Genomic DNA, 17,292 nt, shown 5'->3' on the forward strand with positions numbered 1-17,292 from the left:
TTTACAGATGCGAGTCTTCCATGTAACTGTCACTGTGGACTTACATACATGCATACTTCCACCTATCCAACATGACAGCTCTGTTTGTTCTAGACTTTGTTTCAATAGCAGCTGGTCAATTGTGGTTTGTTTTTTGTTTTTTTCCAAGGCTGTTTGCTCTTGATTCTATTCAAACACTGTTGCATCCTGCAGCAGGCCGCTAGCAGAAAATGGATGATGTTGGTGGGTGTGTTTTTTGAGTGTGTTTTTGACTGAAACTGCTGTGCTTGTGGCATGGGGAGGGGGAAAAAAAAGGAAAGGAAAGATGATGACAGGGGTTTAGCGCTCCAAATAAGGTCAAACTATTCCAGTCCTCCTCCTTTTGCTCTCCCGGCTTTGCTGGATCTCTGCTGTCCCTCATAACAAGTCATATCAGCAGAAGGGCGAGAGTAATCTGATCTGTTTATGCTGATGACTTTTCTGTTGTGGTGTTTTCCCTGTGCTACCTTCTGCGGTCGCTCAGTTTGTCTCATTTCTTCCGGTCCACTTCTCCAAATGGTGTTTACACTAGGAGCTGTGACCGTCTCGACTCATCCTTTCTCCCTTCTGTATGTTTTTTTTTTTTTTTTTTTTTTTTTTTTTTTTTTTGCTGTATCATAGCCCTCAGTAGCAGATGGAAATAGCACAGAGGAAGTATCTGCCAGCTGTGTGTGTGTGTGTGTGTGCAGGCATGTGTGCAAGCACGTTGTCCTTGCACATTCTTGTCTTCCTTCCTTTTTAATTCGGTCAAAAATTGCACAACAATATCTCCAGATAACTGAAAAACACTGTGGTTTCTTAGATACTGAGGAAGTGCACATAAACACACGTACGCTTGCACAGAGTAACGGCTCACCCCGCACGACCTCTTGATTCGCTTCTGTGTCACTGAATTGGCCTGTGAAGCCTGCTCTTGTTGCACCTTTTATCAATCTGTCATCTTCTTTGGTCTCCTGCACGTCACAGGCTTCTATATAGAAAGTCATCATCATGTATTGTTTTGCATGCGTCACTACTGGGTTTTTGAAAATGAACATCTGTGTCCTAAAGGCCCTGAAGGTGGCACCATGACAGCTTAAATATGTGAACTGGAGCTAGATAAATACTCAAAAGCATTGACTACAAAAAACAGCTGCATAGTGTTCATGCCAAGCAGCCGATTGTTGCCTCTCCCCATTTTAAGCTGAAGAAAAGCCCTCCTAGGTCGATTTGATTTACAAAATGCTGCAAATTTAGACAAAGATCTTTTACTTCTGTTGAGAAAAACATTAAACTCTGACATCACATAAAAATAACTAAATAGACTCTCAAAGGGGAAAAAACAAGCCAAAGCATTACATCGGTTTGCTGTTCTGGTAATTGTTTTTTCTGAAGTGGTGAAATGGCCCAAAACGACTCACGATTACGAAACCTCAGGAGCTGCCTTTGAGTTTGTTTTATCTGACCAGTTAAAAATCAGATTAAATTCAAATGTCGATTGTTTGCGTTTTTATATTAAAGCGTTGGAGGGTATTTGCATCATGAAGAAATCACTTTTAACAAAGTCGAGCATAGAGTCCACGCACATTATCTTAACAAAGCTTAAAAGCAAATTTAACCTGATTCCATTAAACTTGTGCATTTAGAGGTTTTGCTTCTCTTTCCTGTTTTCCTGCAGTGAGGAAGAAGGCCAGGAGCCTCTGGCTGTGGTTGGCTCCCCCTACTGGATGGCTCCGGAGGTGCTCAGAGGAGAGGTGTATAATGAGAAGGTACTGACAGCTCACTTTCTTCACTTCACTTCAGCTGCATGTTGTTTCAGAAGTCCAAGGTCCACAGTGGGCGTGATGAGAGCTGCTCAAATAAACAGAGGAAACAGGCAGTGATGTACAGCAATCAATATTTAATAAAGTGGTTATGTAATTGGTGCACTCGTTGGCCTGGGTTATGACTGTTTTCTGTGTAGCGTAGTGGGAATCCTGATTGGCTGTAAAATGAGCGTTCACTGTGTTTTGGACTCATTAGAAGCTCCAGTTTGGTATAAACTACATGCAGAATATGGTGCGTATGTACAAAAATAATAAATTGGCTATAAACTACATACTGTTGAAAGCTGAGAGAAATTACAGCAGGCTTGTTTTGTCAAGCAAGCTTAAACAATGAAAAAGTGACAGACTTTTATCTTGCTGTTTATCCGATCTGAATTTAAAGTACACAGATAATATTAGAAGCCATACGTAGTCTGCATGCGTGTCTTTCCACTTATTTGGTCTTATCTTCACCTGCTGTGTTATCTCTGGCTGATAGACTGTTCGTCCTCTCTCTGCAGGTGGACGTGTTTGCATACGGTATCATCTTGTGTGAGATCATTGCGAGGATACAGGCTGATCCCGACATCCTGCCACGCACTGAGGTACTGATGACGATGTTTTCATCGCCTATCCTGTTTCCTGACACGCTCGTCATCTCACTCACGCCTCAGTCACAATCTGGCCTCTTTATTAAGGAAGTGTGGGGAACGTTTCTAACAAAGCCATTATTGATTTAATGTTTGTCTCCGCTCGAGGACAGACCCTCAAGCCTGTCGCCATCTGAAGTGCTCCTCCAGAGCGCGATGGTTGTGCAAGCAGCACTGTTAAAATGGCTCCTAAGATTGAGCAACAGGCGAGAGAGATAATTAAAAATATTTGAAATGATAGCTGCTGTAGATCATTTTAAAATCCTCTGAATGTCATTGCGGGCAAACAGAAAGCTGACTGACTTATTGCTTGTAAATCGAACGCTTAAAGGGCTCAAAAGAAGCGACGTGCAGCGCTGCGCTACCTGTTGTTTAACTCTCGCCTCAGGGACAAAGTCACCAAACCTCTCATTTTATACCTATTTATTTGTTGTTCTTTATTTTCTTTTTTTTTAACTGATTTTAAGTTGTTGTCAAACTGGAACATCAGTAAAACTATTCAGAACAGTCAGTGTAGATGGTAAAAACCAAAAGAAAGGAGTATGTGAAAAACATTTAGATTTTTGCCTCTTCTTTTTTTTTTCTTCTTCTGTTTTTGCTTTGATTTTGTAGTTTTACACCAGCCTTTATTAACAGCATGATAACATAGCATTTAGCCTTAATATTAAATCATAGTACTGTGTGATGCAGACAGGGGGTTCCCATTTGGTCCACTGGATGGTTTTGTGGAAGATCAAACTACTCCAGATTTTGGGAAATCTTTAAGGAAGTGAGATAAAGGGTCTCGTTTACTCAGACTACTCAGCTTCTCCAAAAAGCTGTTGGCTCTGGCCAATATTCCAGTTCATTAAATGGGCTTTCTGGTGGAACCTGCTTGAGATCAGAGTGGGCTGCATGTGGCCTATGAGCTAAAATGAGTTTTGACATGCCACAGACTGTATTAATCTACTTTAAGACCTTTTGAAGCTATTACAAGAGCACTGCTCCTCCTTGTGGCCATTTAGCAGTACAGCAATTGAAGATTCTGGTTGCAGTCGCTTGTCTCTGTGATAGAAAGAAGATGGAGTAAGGAGACTCTGTTTAAACAAAGTCCTCACATATACTGAAACAGAACTTATTCGGTTTTGTGTTCTTTCAGGATTTTGGTCTGGATGTGGAGGCCTTTCGACATATGGTGGCAGACTGCCCATCTCACTTCCTGAATTTGGCTATCGCCTGCTGTAATGTAAGAAATACATTTTGTCTCATGTCATATGTGCTGTTAGCTCACTGCTGCTCGCTTTGTCATCTTGACTTGTGCATGATGTAACCTCAAGTGCAGTGCACTGACCAAAGGTTTGAGCTTCAGTACGAGAGATCAAATTGTTTTGCTGTTTGAAGGAGGAGTGTCCATTTTCATTTAGTTACAGTTGCCAAGAGCTTGTACACTTGATCCTGTCATCTTTAGATCTAACAGTAGTTATTGACTCTTGTAACTTGAGCTTAAATGCCAAAAATCCAGAGGAAATGTTTCAGATGCCTCCACATTTTAGTTTTTTTTATATTTATAATTGCTGCCTGTTTTATGACCCGTTTTAACTTTCCATCCTTTTCCTCTAATTTGACAGATGAACGCAAAGCTCCGTCCATCTTTCTCCCAAATCGTAGCAGAGCTGGAGAAGAAACAAGCTGAGAGAAAACAGAAGGTCGAACCAGCTGTCAAAGGTGAGCCATTCTGTAGAGGCTTCACTGAAGAGAACTCTGTCTCACTTCTGTAAACTAACACGATTGTTCTGCTTTCAGAAGCAACTTCTCCGCCTGTCAGCCCTGTGCGAAGGCGATCCCTGGGCCTGCTGTTAGACCAGCGTCTCTCCCGCAGCAAATCCGACATGCTCCATCCTTCAGAGACGCCGCCTACTGCTACCTTGGCTCCTCCTGCTCGGTTTAACCCCTTCTCCCAAAGGGAGGATCTCAAAGGCGGGAAGATAAAGCTGTTTGACACGCCCAGCAAGTCGGTCATCTCCCTGACCTTCACGCTGCCTCCTCCACCAGACTGCGATGACACCACTGCATCTGATGCGGATGCTGTCGACATGCCCAGGAGGCACAGGCGCTGCCACTCGCTGCCTTGCACACCTCCTCCACACCTCACGTCGGCACCAAACACCGTTCTCTCTGAGGAGTCTCCGTCTGAGACGGAAGTGAACGACGCAACTGAAGAGGACTGTCTTCTAGAAGACAAGGATGCTTACAGGGCGAGCGATTCAGGTCTCCCTCTGTCTCTCGAGGCGCTGTCAGTAAACATGTTTGACCATGAGAAGGAGGCGAAGCTGCAGCAGCAGCAGGAGGAAGGGAGGGAGGAGGAGCCAATGGACTGCACTAGTTCCCCAGACATGCAAGACAGCACTTCGTCTCCTTACTCCAAACTTTCCTCTCCTCTTTCCCATTTCTCATCTCCCTTACAACCATCCAGTCCTCCTTTCTCAAACGGCTGGGGGTCGGCCATCTCTAACGGGCCTCCGTGCCTGCCACCGCTCTCCAATTTGGTCAACAATAATGTGGTTGTGAGTCGACCACTGGGCTGGAGCACCGCCACCAACAGCACTCCCACAACCAACAACAACGGCTACCACTCCCCAACAGGAGACCCCGCGGGCTCTTCTCCCTTTGGCTCTGGCAGCGGACACTCTCTGGACCAGGAGGAGGTCATCTCCTCATGTCCTGGCTGCTGCCTGGCTGGCCTCCGGTTCCCCTCAGTGTGTCTGAGAGCTCCTCCACGGCGTAACCCTTACAAGAACTTGAACGGAGACCACGCGGCCTCTCACGGGCTGCTTTGTTCAGGACCCAAGGGCCTTCCGCCCTCCCCCACACCCACAACCACAACCACCAGCCTGGAGCCGGGACTCGCCTTGCCTGGGGTGCAAACATAAACCCTGATTCTTCAACACCAAATGCACATAGAGCAGACGTGCAAACTGCACCAAAAGGTCACATTCTGGGGAATTAAGCAGGTCCTCTTTAAAATTTGCACAGATTTTAACGCAGCAATACTCTGCTTATTTTCCAGACACACTTTTTTGGTGCACAGGTGACTCTTAAGTGTTTGGGTCGCTTTACAGAGAGACTCCAAAACCGGCTGATTTTCTCCAACAAAGCCGTGGGACGTAAAACCTTTCAGGCGACGCCCTCTGCTGGACTGAGGGTGGCACAGCCTGTGACGTCAGCCGTGCCTGTATAGATCTGATCGGCAGCGTCCAGAACTGATCAGCATGTAAACACTCCAGTCTGGGATCCACATCAGTTGGATGTTGAATATTTGCAGATGTATAGATTGATATGTCAGAGGATCCTGGAATGAGGAATGTTCAGCTTAGTATTATCGTTGTTGCAATGATGTTCGGTGCTGAATGAACAGGCAGTTTTGCTTTGTCTTTAATTATCAGGTGTATGATGCTCTGCTGAGGTGTGTTTGTGAATTGAATGCAGGTGTGTGTGATGGATTCAGAGTGTGTGTGATGTACACCATTCTTAAGACTATTTTTGTTGCTGTATGATCTCTGTTGGTCCTTCTGATTGCCTGGTTAAGCACTTCAGCTGTATTATTGTTAATAAGGAAACTGTTTATCATTATATTTGGGAATGAAGGTCTTTGACCTGCTTAAGAGATGTACAGATTCTTATTATTTAAACATGGCATTGAATAAAAAGACAGAATGCACTCATGTCTTTGATCTGCTGTGTCTACTTTGTTTTGGCTGCTTTAGATTCCTGGGGTGTTTCTTATAATCTTTCATCTCTATTTCAGGATAAATTGTCAACAGTTATGACCAAAATCTACAACCCCCATCTGCTTCAAATGTATTTATTTACATTGGAGCAATCCTAAACAGTCGTGAAACCCATTATTTATTCTGATGAGCAAAGACAAATCTTTGTGTATTTCCAAAAATTCAGCCCTCCTTTTATTCTCCACATTATGGAAGCTTGTTTTGAGGGGGGGGGGTGTTTCAACATTTTGGGGGTTTTGAGTTTGCGCTCACCCCCCCCTCCCCCCAACAGAAAGTGGACTACAAACTGAAACCAGAAAGCTTCTGGTCTCGAAGTTTTATTGCAAAGACATTCTGCAAATTCATAAGCACATATTTTTGTAGTGATTAACCCTGTAGAGCCTCCATCCTCATGGATTAGTACTACTGGAAGTATCTTCCTGTTAAAGGAAAGTTCTTCCTTCCCACGGTCACCAAGTGCTTGCTTGTAGGGGTGTTGTCTAATTGTTGGGTTTTTCTCTCCAACATTGTAGGGTGTTTATGAAGTGCACTGCAGCAGCTGTTGTTTTTAATGAAGTAATAAACTGAATGAAAATGTGCAGTTTGGTTGACGTTGATCACAAAGAGGAAATCATACATTTAAATAAACATTTAGGTTATCCTTGATGTTGCAGTATAAACGCTGCAAACTGGAAAGTTTTGCCGCGTGTTGTGGCAGTTTGGCAAAGCACCTTTAATAACGGTAGAAAGGAAATTATTTATTTATTTATTTTAAAATGACTTTTTTTTTTTTTTTTTTTTGTGACCTAAAGGTGTTTGTGGTTTGGTAGCCAAGCATAAAATTGACAACTGAAATGGGGTTAATGAGTACAGGAGCACCAAACGATCAGTAGAATGAACACTTCTTTCTTTACCTAATTTCCTCTGGGATTAATAAAGTATTCTGAATCTCATTACCATCCCAGTCTTGATTTTTATGGCCCTCCTCTTTAAGGAGATTAAAGCCTTTCCTCTCCCTTACAAAATCACCAGCCTTCAATTAAATCCTTCTCTCTCTCCACCCCTTCCACCGTCCTGCTGTCCTCAGGCCCTCATTCTTGCCTGCAGCTTACTCCGTCTCAGTGCTTCTTTACAGGTGCATTTGTCTTGCTTTAAAGGGAGTCAGTCACCTCCAGGACTTTACACGCTCTATAAGCCCTTTCCTGATCCAGAGGTCACCAGGTTGTCATGGAAACACAAAGTATAACCTGGTTGATGGTGCTGCTGGGGTTGTACATCCTGTTCATCACAGGTAGGAACTGAAGTCCTTTGTCCCACTCGCCATCAGACTGTTTAACTCCTCTCTGGAGGGGAGAGGGAGGGGAAACAGGAAACAGGAGGACAAAGGAGGGGGGAACAACTAAGCTGTAGTGCCTCTTCACCTCACTGTGCAATACCTTTTGTGCAATACTTTTGTAAATAGTCAACGGTGCAATAGACTCAATACTTGAAATGTGCAATTCACTTGTATTTTTATTTTTATTCCTATTTATTCTATTTATCCCCTTCGTATATTTTATTTATATTGTCTCTGTATTTATATATATGTGTGTGTGTATAACTCTGTAACTTCTGTCGGTGCTGTGCTTTTTTGGAAATCGAATTTCCCAGAGGAACCCACCCGAGGGATTAATAAAGTTCTATCTTATCTTATCTTATCTTAAGTCAGCGTTGCTGTTAAAGCCCCCTGTTCAAACTGTGCTAAAAACCAGTTTGCATCAGGTCTTCTTCTCCCTCTGTGTGCGCTCGTGCTTTAAAGTGTTAACAAAATTGGCACAATCGGAGTCTGCTGACCAATGAAAACCTCTGTGTGTGTTATGTGTGTCTATTTTTGGTGTACGGGTTTCGTGCGAACTTCCCAGGGTCGAGCGAGTTAGTCTGTTACACTACAGTGGGATCACTGGACTTAGGTTGCCTCCTGCAGTGGGATTGTCCCCATGCCAGTCCTAATACCACCTACACTGTGCAGACAAAGACGCAGGGGTAAGTCTGTCTGAGTGTGTGTGTGTCAGAGAGGGAGACGTATTCCTGTAACCTCACACACTGATTTTACTCCCACCAGTGCACAGACACTTTGCAGTTTATTGTGTCACGTTTAATTTTTTAATTTTTATTTATTTATTTATTTCTGCTGGTGTCTACAGCATTAGGTACGTTAAATTAGATGATCATGATTTTATTGTCTTCAGACACTTTTGGATTTGGCATTGGATCAGCTGTTAATATATAACTGCACAGTTACATTGTGCATACTGATTACAATAAGAATACTGAATAATGTGTATAACAAGAAATACAAATAATTTAGATTCTTGTGGAAAGGCAAACAAGTGTGTATCTATAGTACAGAGAAGTAATGAAAATAACTCATGAATTTCAAGATGAAAAGAGGATTGAAATGCAACAAATGCCCAATGTATCTATTTACCGGCCTCATGCTAACATCTAAGGTACTGTGAAACTTCTTGAGCCAGCCCTCATTTCTTCAGATTTTGCTAGGAGAATGGGAAATGATAAATTATTGAAACATGCGCAAACATGCATGAAAATGGAGAATATGAGGCAAAAATAGAGACAATTCTAAGAGTCAGTATTTGGTATGACCACCTGGGATCACTGTGGTGCTGAAAAATGAAGCTGCTGCCAGTGTGAGATGATATTACATTGTGGATAAAAATTTTCTTTTCTGTATTCATAATTTCATCAATGTTGACAAAATTTCCAGCAGCACTGACTAAAATAGAGATACAGAAACCATGAAAGAGCCTCCACTGTGTTTTATACTATGTGTTTTGTGACAGGCTGCTAGTATCCCCTAAAGATAAATGTTTAAATTGGCTGTTTGCTAAGTTGTCTGTTAAGTGTAGACACAACACTTGGTTGTAGACAAAACCCCCGAGTACAAGGACTGGACTGAAAATGGATGAAAAAGCATCCAAGATCCTAAGAAAAAAACTTAAGAGACCTACAGGAAGCCTGCTGTTCAAGAGCACTTTAAAAATGACAGGATAGTCTGATTCAAAGAAAAAAGGGTTGGCTTAAGACATTCCAAAGTCTGCTTTGCAGCTAGCTCTGACGTTACATGTTTAAATGGTATGCATATATGGTAAATTATATCATATGTAACTTTAAAGTTAATTCTAAATGCAATACTTACTTGTTCTTTAATTTTGGTGTTACTATTGCAGGGACCCGTGGCAGGATGTGCCATGGTGCATCTGGATCTCGTCCCGAAGCTGTGACATCTCTCAGGTCTTCTCAAACTTTGAGCTCTACAACATGATTCGCCTTGGTGTTCACCTCAGTCCCAGTTCCACTGTGTGGCTCAAACCACGCAAGTTTGACTACAGTGACTTCAGTAAGTAACAGTCCATAATGTTTCTGTAATGAAGCTAAGTGAAAATGTGCCACAGACTGAGGAGACTCTGCAGGTTTACTTTTCAAATATCATGGGTGGTTTGAATTTGAAGCCTCTGTCTCTCCTCTGCAGACTTCAGTCCTCCTTCTGTTTCCGTCTCTTTGAAAGATGACCAGATGGTGGTGCAGGTGCACTTCCCCTGTGCTGCCAACAGGAGGTGCTCTCTGGAGAGGTGCTGTCCCATCTCTAAGTTGATTGATCCCTGGACCACAGTGACTGTGTATACTGAGCCGAGTGGTGCAGAATACCAGGTGTGGCTATGCTTTGTCTCCAGTTCTACTGATATTTAAGAACAAGGAAGTATTGTGTTCAAAAGGAACGTTAAAGCTAAATACACTTTAAATATGTAGTGTTAGCTTTAGGTTTTTCTTTGGCTGCTTTGCTACTGATTTTCAGCTCAGTTCTTGTACCTGACCATTTTCAAGGGAATGTTTGTTTGTTAAGCTACTTCAGATTGACCTATGAATCATTCAAGCAGCAGTACCAGTAGTGGTAGTAGTACCAGCTACACATTATACATGCTTGTTTCTTTCAGAGCCGCACAGTCTGGACTCAGGAGGTCGTGTCGTATGTGGAGTTCTCCGGTTTGCCTCTGGGTCAGAAATATTGTGCTGAGGCCAACTTCTCCTTCCCAACCTTTGCCATGGCGGCTTCACCGAAATCAGCCCCTCAGTGCGTTGAAACAGTCGCCAGTTCAGGTGAGGAGATGAGATACAGTTTACTTTAAAAACTAGAGGTTCCCAAATTAGCAGCTACCTGAACCATCTTCACGTTCGATAGCTTAAGAAATCACTGCTGCTTCTATAGTTTTGACACTGAGTACAGAAAACAGACCTGTCCATGGATCATTCACAACACATCCTACTTTCATTAGTTATGAGGTCCAAAATACTGCTTAGGTGCTATTAGGATACTAAGAACCTCCCATGAAACTGCAAGAAAGCCTCATAAAGACAGCTGTGCTTGGATCCTTAAACGATGTGAACCGCACTTTATAAGTCCAAGAGGTCAGCTAGATCTACTGCAGAAGCTTGGCTTGCCTCTTCCTACAGCTTTTCTGGTGATACAACTTGTAAATCTTGGGTCTGAAATGATTTAGTGTAGTTCTCTGCTTTTTTTGAGCAGAGACATGTTCAACCTGCATGCATTTTTTCCCTACAGGGCTGCTGCCAGCGCTGTGTATGGGAATCGGGCTGACTTCCCTTCTTCTTTTCCCAATTCTCATCATGTATCTACGAAAATCAAGACAAGCTACACCAGCTACTGAGAATCAGCCCAAGGCTCCGGTATGATTTATTGTGTTTCACTTTATTTCACCCTCTGTTTTTATAAAATACTTAAACACATGCAGTTTTCCAGAATAAAACATTTCTTCTTTCATTCCTTAAGTCGTCTGCTCAAGAGCCGATCCCTTTGGTTCCTCTGTCCCCGGGTATAGTTGACCCTTGTGAGATCCACTTGGAGTTTATTCCTGACCATGTTTCCACTGAGCCCTTTTCTGGCATTGTGTCCAATCAGAATCTAAATCACAAACAGGGAAGCATGCACTCCAGCAATCGTCTCAATTATGACACCAAATCGGATGAAGTGTACTGGGACAGCGGAGGGATGGAGCTAGATCGCGGCCTGGACTCTGGCATCAGCATCCCACTTGTTTCTCGCTCTTCTGAAGAGACATGTGAGCCCCATGGAGACTGAAAGGTTGAGAGCTTTCTCTTCGTGAATGTTGCTCTGTAAGGCTGGAGTTTGCCTCTTTCTCCCTCAGGGATGAAATAGGAGACTAAACTGCTCAAAGTATGGACTGGTCCATTTAAAATGTTTGGATGTGTTTCATCTATTATGGTCAAACACATTATGATTATCTGGAAGTTGACAACAAGTTGTCTTCATAGATTTTGGAAGCTAGACCTTTAAGCAAACATTGATGAGAAGGCCCTAAACACAGGATAAATTGAAGCCTTAAAAACTATAGTTTCAGAAAACCTTTTCTGCTGATGAAAACCAAGTGATAGGACTGAAACCTAGTGACTGACTGTTAAATAGATATCCAGGTTCAAAAATGAACTGTAACAGGAAACAATTGTCTTTTCCCCAGTTTGTAAGTACACATACATAAAATCTTTAGCTGAAGTCAAGAGCACCTGGTTAGATTTTTTTGTCTACAAAAAATAAATAAATCTGCAGAACTGAGTTAACTACAATTACATTAAAAAAAGAACATTTTCACAGGACTGGATAGAGTCTTAAAAAATGAGTACACCCCATGATTTGGGTGTCCAGAGGAGTTCATGGTTCATGGTGTTTTTCTGTTTTAGTTTTTCTGTGAAGAACTTTGTGATTTTTGTCTTGAAAGGTGCTATACAAATAAAATTTTACTTTACTTACTTACTTACACAATGACTCCAAGGTGTCCAGGTCCTGTGCCTGCAAAACAAGTCTAAATCATCACCCGTGCATCACCGTGTGTCACAGTGGCTATGACGTGTTTGGTTTTCTCCAAATGTGGTGCTGTACTTCATGGCCACACATCTCCATTTAGGTCGCATCTGTCCAAAGAACATTGTTCCAGAACTTCTGTGGTTTGTTCAGAAGCAACTTTGCAACCTCAGCCGAGCTGCCTGGGGTTTTTTTTTTTTTTAGAGAGAAGAGACTTTATTCTGACAACCTCTCCAAACACATCAAAAAATGCTCTGTTTTTTTTCTAATTGTTCTGATATGAACCATTTAAGTGACTAACTGAGCCCTGTAGTGTCTGAGAAACAGCAAAAAACCCAAGCTATGTCTACCTTGAGGTGAATTTGCTGGGATGGAAACTCCTGGGAAGATTTAGCAATGCGTTAAAACACAAATCAGATAACTGCCAAAACGTCTGCTTGCATAGAGGCTGTCAGACTTGCTGATGAACAGGTAATCAAGTGCATTTGATTATCACCACCCTCTTCATTTCTGTCGAAGCAGTAAAAGATGTATTTAGTTTTTCATAGGATTACACCGAACCTGCGATCGCTTACTTTTTCACATGACTGCAGACTAGGGTTGCCAACCGTCCCTTAAAATACGGAATCGTCCCGTATTTAGAAACAAAAGTACACGTCCCGTATTGAGCTAATAAGGGACGCACTTTGTCCCGTAATACAGTGAGAATCAAAAGTAGTCTATAAATGTTAATGGAATTAACGCTTTGTTTGAAAACATAATTCCCAGCCCCTCTCCTGCTTTGTGACCAATGACCTGACAGCACACTTATGACAATTCGAGTATGACAAGTCAGATTACCGCTCATCTCATTGGTTGAGGAAAGGTCGCTTACGGAGAAAATACCGGAAGACAACCGATGACCACAACAACAAGCATGGCCAACAGGGAAACAAACGCCGACACTGTGGTGCACGTCTCGGACGGCACACTGTGCGTCCATAAAATGAAGGTTATAACAGAAAATCTGTCGCTCGCTCTCTCTGTCTTTCACTCACACAGACACACAAACCACCACCATCAACTTTGCTAAATTGCTAATGAAAAACATGATCAGGCAGCTGTGATTGAGCAGCAGTGTAAATCCAACTATTTTCACGGTTGTTGTGGTCGTGATAATTTTGTGATGCCACATGGAAAAGGCTCGGATGAGCTTTCCAAAGTTCTACAAGTTGTGCCTCCGTCGCTTGTGTCCAGATCACACGCTGCACAGCTGTGCTGCACCGTCTTTTTCACCGACGTTTACGTGTTTGCGCGTGAGCAGCTGCGGTGACACCCTCACGAGCGATTGATGATCGGGAGCTGGTCGTGAGGCGTTAATCGCTTCTCGTTACCCCACGTATACTACACGACGCACGATGAAGGCCAAAATCGGGCCGATCACCAAATCGGTCGCACGACTCAAAAATCGGCTCAAAATGGGCCAAAAATCGCACAGTGTAAGCCCAGAATTAGAGCAGCAATGTTTGTTCGCTCAGAGAAAGAAAAAAAAGGCTGCAAAAGTACAGGGAGGAATGGGAAAAGGAAAACACCTGGCTGGAAAAGTGCACGATAACACCTATAAAGCGCACTGCACTGTGCCGGCGCACTTTTTCCATAGGCATGCTTCTATTGGTGGGCACATGAAGAACACGAGGGGCGTGAAAGCTCGGGGAACCCTTTACCAATTTTTTGTCCGCCAGGCCACGGCAGAAGCAGATATGGCATGTAAACACTGGTTTGTTTTTTTTAAACCCTCTGGTTAAGGTTAATATGGGCATGTGCGGTGAATATCAGCGCTATGTGGCCAGAAGTGTAATAATATAATTTATTTTGTGTAATAAACAACTGCAAGGATAGATGATTACAACAAATAGATGACTAATACATAAAAGTAATACATAGATGAATAATGATGATGAGTTATGATGCGTAATCATGGGAACAAGTGGGTTTACAAACAGGAGCAGCTGATTAGCTTTAGAAAAGCTGAAATAATACCTCAACTGAAGCCAACTGTACTAAATGCACTAAATGTGCACTGTTACAAGAATGATTTTGTTCTATTGTTTTCTATTAATTTATATAATTTTAAGTTAAGTAGGACAGAGTTCTTTTAAAGAAAGATTTACTTATATTCTCAAAAGTTAAGCATGACAGGCTTCTGTTTAAGAAAGAGACCTGTTTTACTGTGTTAATGTTGTCATTGTGAGCTAAAAATAAATGGCTAAATGATCATTTGTTTCACATGTGTTCATATCACAAAGAATATGCATCTGCTTAAATCAAGTTCAAGTCAAATGGTTAAAAAATAATTTCACACACAAAAAAAGAGCTACCACACTGGGAAGGGTGAAGACAACTGGGTCGCCCGGCCCTGGCCACGAGGTGTCCCTTATTTATTTTTCAGGGAGTTGGCAACCCTACTGCAGACGGCTCAGCACTGCAACTACAAAGACAACAGTTTGAACCATTAAGATCTGTTAGCTTAATATTTTAACCTTTATTCAACTACTTCTAGTACAAAATAGCAGTGATACGTTGTGTTCACCAGTGACCATTTCCCCCCCAGTTATCCGTTATCAGCAAATAATTTCAGTTGTTTCGATTGTTATCCATGCTGTTAGCTTGCAACTGAAATGCTAGCCATTGCAGTATTGTGTTTCTATTGTCTATCCATGATATTCAGTGGTATCATTAGCTTCTCAAATATCTCTAACTGTTAGCCATATTGCTTTTTAATGATCAATTTCTATCATTTGTTCACATTTTGGATGTGTATAGTTAAAAGTTATTACATGGGCTGACCTCCTGGGAAGATTGTAGCAACACATTAACGCACAGTTGTGCTATTAGCTATTTCAGCTGTTATCCTTTTTATCTTACAATTCACATGCAAGCCACTGTACTACTGTATTTTAACTGTTTATCCATTATATTCGATGCAATATCGTTTGAAATATGATAGCCAGACTGCTAATTACCGTTTTCTATCATTTTGACCAATATTTTTTAAAATAATTTATGCATATTGCTGTTACTTAGTTTTTTAATTCTGCTTCTTATTTTTTTTTGAGCGGGGCGCTGTCATGCTTGTTCAAGTCCACCCAGTTCTGTAAACCCCCAGCTGCTGTAGAAACAGGCTACATCCTAATTGGGAGTTACTGTGAGGCTTATAATGGGTCCTCAGCACCCAATACTTGTCTTCTATTTTGGTTCTAATTATCAGACTGGCTGCTGTGTTGGTTGGTCAGGGGGCACCAGGGTTGTCCAATGAGTTTTCATGAGTTCACACCCCCCAAGGAGCGTCTTTGACGTGGATAATGGCTCCCTTAGGTTTGTTTGGGTGCCGTCTGTGCTTAACTCGGACCTCTGAACTTTCCTTCTCAGATTAGGCATCACATTGCAGAGGCAGCGATAAACAGAGGCCACCGGTTTACTGCTCACACTATGATTGTGTTTTGTTGTCCGCTATGAAGTAATAGAAATGTGGCTCCTAATCTGAAACCTACAAGCAGATTCCTGTCAGATATGAGTCAGTGTTTCAGGAAGAGGGTCAGAGAACTAGATGGTGAGTGAAAATTATCAGTCAAGCAAAAATTGTTTATCTGGGAGGTCCAAAAGAAGCCGTTTTGTGTGCGTGTGTAAACGTCAACTTACTCGGAGAGTGGTTCTTGTCCCCCCTGCTTTTTGTGCTGTATTCCACTCCAAACCATAGCTTCATAAACAAGAGCTAGGAAAACTTTAGACCCCCCACATACTGCCGGCAGCTCTGCCGATAACATAGTGTGTTATTTTTCTGTCATTCATTGCTGTAAAATGTTTCTGACTCACAGTTGCCCCATCAGAGCTTTGCTGCCTCTAACCCGTGACCTCATCCTGCACGAAGACAAGAAACATCTTGACATCTCACTTTTTTTCCTTCTGTTTTGCTGGTGTTGCATTCTTTCCGCAACATTGGGAAGTCCTGCGGGTTTGGCCATCCAATATTGTTTGTTTCCCCATCTGACTTTTCCAGAGTCCACAGAGACCTGGGGGTTACCAAAGCTCCACATACAAGCCTTTGGTTTGGCTTTGTTAATAACTACAGCGCATTATCTGCCATTTGTATTATTCAAGAAGTTTTCTTGGACAGGGTATTTTTTATCAGCCTCCAGTCTGTGACAGCTCTCTGCTACCTGATAATGACATGGAGTTTACCTATAACGCTTGTTTACAAACTGATAAATTATCCTTGTAGCAAAAACTGTCGTAATCTTAAAGGTAATCACGTTTTCCTCGTAAGGCTTAGTTAATTGTGTTGAAAGTGATGGCTTTTTAATATCATCCCTAATCTACATGTAGTTTAACACAACGGTACACAATAATGTTTAGAGCGCCTCTTGATCATTTCGCAGCAGTGAGGTTTTTATGTTTTTCTGGTTTGGATGTGTGCTGGCCCTTGAGAGACTCCTAATTTAAAAAGTCATTGCTTCATTGTATAAAGCAACAAGCAATGTGAAGAAAAAAAATAATATATTTGTGATTTCTAATCCTTGAATGCAGCTCAGCTACAAAAGAGTTTGATCAAAATAGGACTGGTACTAAAACACTGCTTACAGTGTAGCGAATCTCTTCATGAGCGAAATGAAGAGTAACTCCTACCTGGTATTGTGTGAAAAACAAATTGCCTCCTAAACCTAATAACTGGTTTTGCTGTCCTTCCCACTAAGAACTGCAATCAGGCATTTGTGATTACTGGCAGTGAGTCTCTCACATCACTATGGAGATACTTTAGCCACTCCTCTTTGCACAACAGTAGTCACTTTCCCAGCATGAGCGACCTTTTGAAGGTCCTTTTAAAGGTCATGCCAACATATTTTAATTGGATTTAAGTCTGGACTTGGACTAGGCCACTCCAAAACCTTCATTTTGTTTGTTTAGCCATCTTGAATTGGAGTCCCTGCTGTGTTTCTGACCATTGTCCTCCTCTATAACCTGAGTGCTCTCGAGCTACAGGGCATGAAGTGATGATCCAATACTCTCCTTCAAGGTTGTTTGGTAGAGAGAAGAACTCATAGTTCCAACAATTACAGCAAAGCAGCCTCAGACCATCACACTACCATCACCATGTTTGACTGCTGGTATGAAATGCTGGCTTAGTTTACTTCTGCTCAAACAGGACTCCAACCCTTCAAAAAGTT

General features: G+C 42.1%; 2 protein-coding genes across 2 annotated transcripts in view; both read left to right on the plus strand.

The window, feature by feature from the left end:
* Window positions 1–6,155, plus strand: part of tesk1b (testis associated actin remodelling kinase 1b) — a 31,877-nt gene extending 25,722 nt beyond the window's left edge. Inside the window, exons 7-11 of the mRNA XM_082526386.1 lie at window positions 1,676–1,766; window positions 2,324–2,407; window positions 3,591–3,677; window positions 4,060–4,156; window positions 4,235–6,155. Coding sequence (XP_082382512.1) covers window positions 1,676–1,766; window positions 2,324–2,407; window positions 3,591–3,677; window positions 4,060–4,156; window positions 4,235–5,361 — 1,486 coding nt within the window. The 3' untranslated portion in view covers window positions 5,362–6,155. The remainder of the gene's footprint in view (window positions 1–1,675; window positions 1,767–2,323; window positions 2,408–3,590; window positions 3,678–4,059; window positions 4,157–4,234) is intronic.
* A 1,123-nt stretch (window positions 6,156–7,278) lies between these two features.
* Window positions 7,279–12,199, plus strand: LOC309700476 (uncharacterized protein). Its single transcript, XM_082524011.1, has 7 exons — window positions 7,279–7,489; window positions 8,100–8,220; window positions 9,426–9,595; window positions 9,728–9,906; window positions 10,191–10,353; window positions 10,817–10,941; window positions 11,045–12,199. The coding sequence occupies exons 1-7, from the start codon at window positions 7,426–7,428 to the stop codon at window positions 11,351–11,353; spliced, it is 1,131 nt and encodes a 376-aa protein (XP_082380137.1). The 5' UTR covers window positions 7,279–7,425; the 3' UTR covers window positions 11,354–12,199.
* Window positions 12,200–17,292: the final 5,093 nt, after the last annotated feature.

Source organism: Aulonocara stuartgranti, assembly GCF_965226115.1.
Source record: "Aulonocara stuartgranti genome assembly, chromosome: 3".
NCBI classification, from domain to species: Eukaryota; Metazoa; Chordata; class Actinopteri; order Cichliformes; family Cichlidae; genus Aulonocara; species Aulonocara stuartgranti.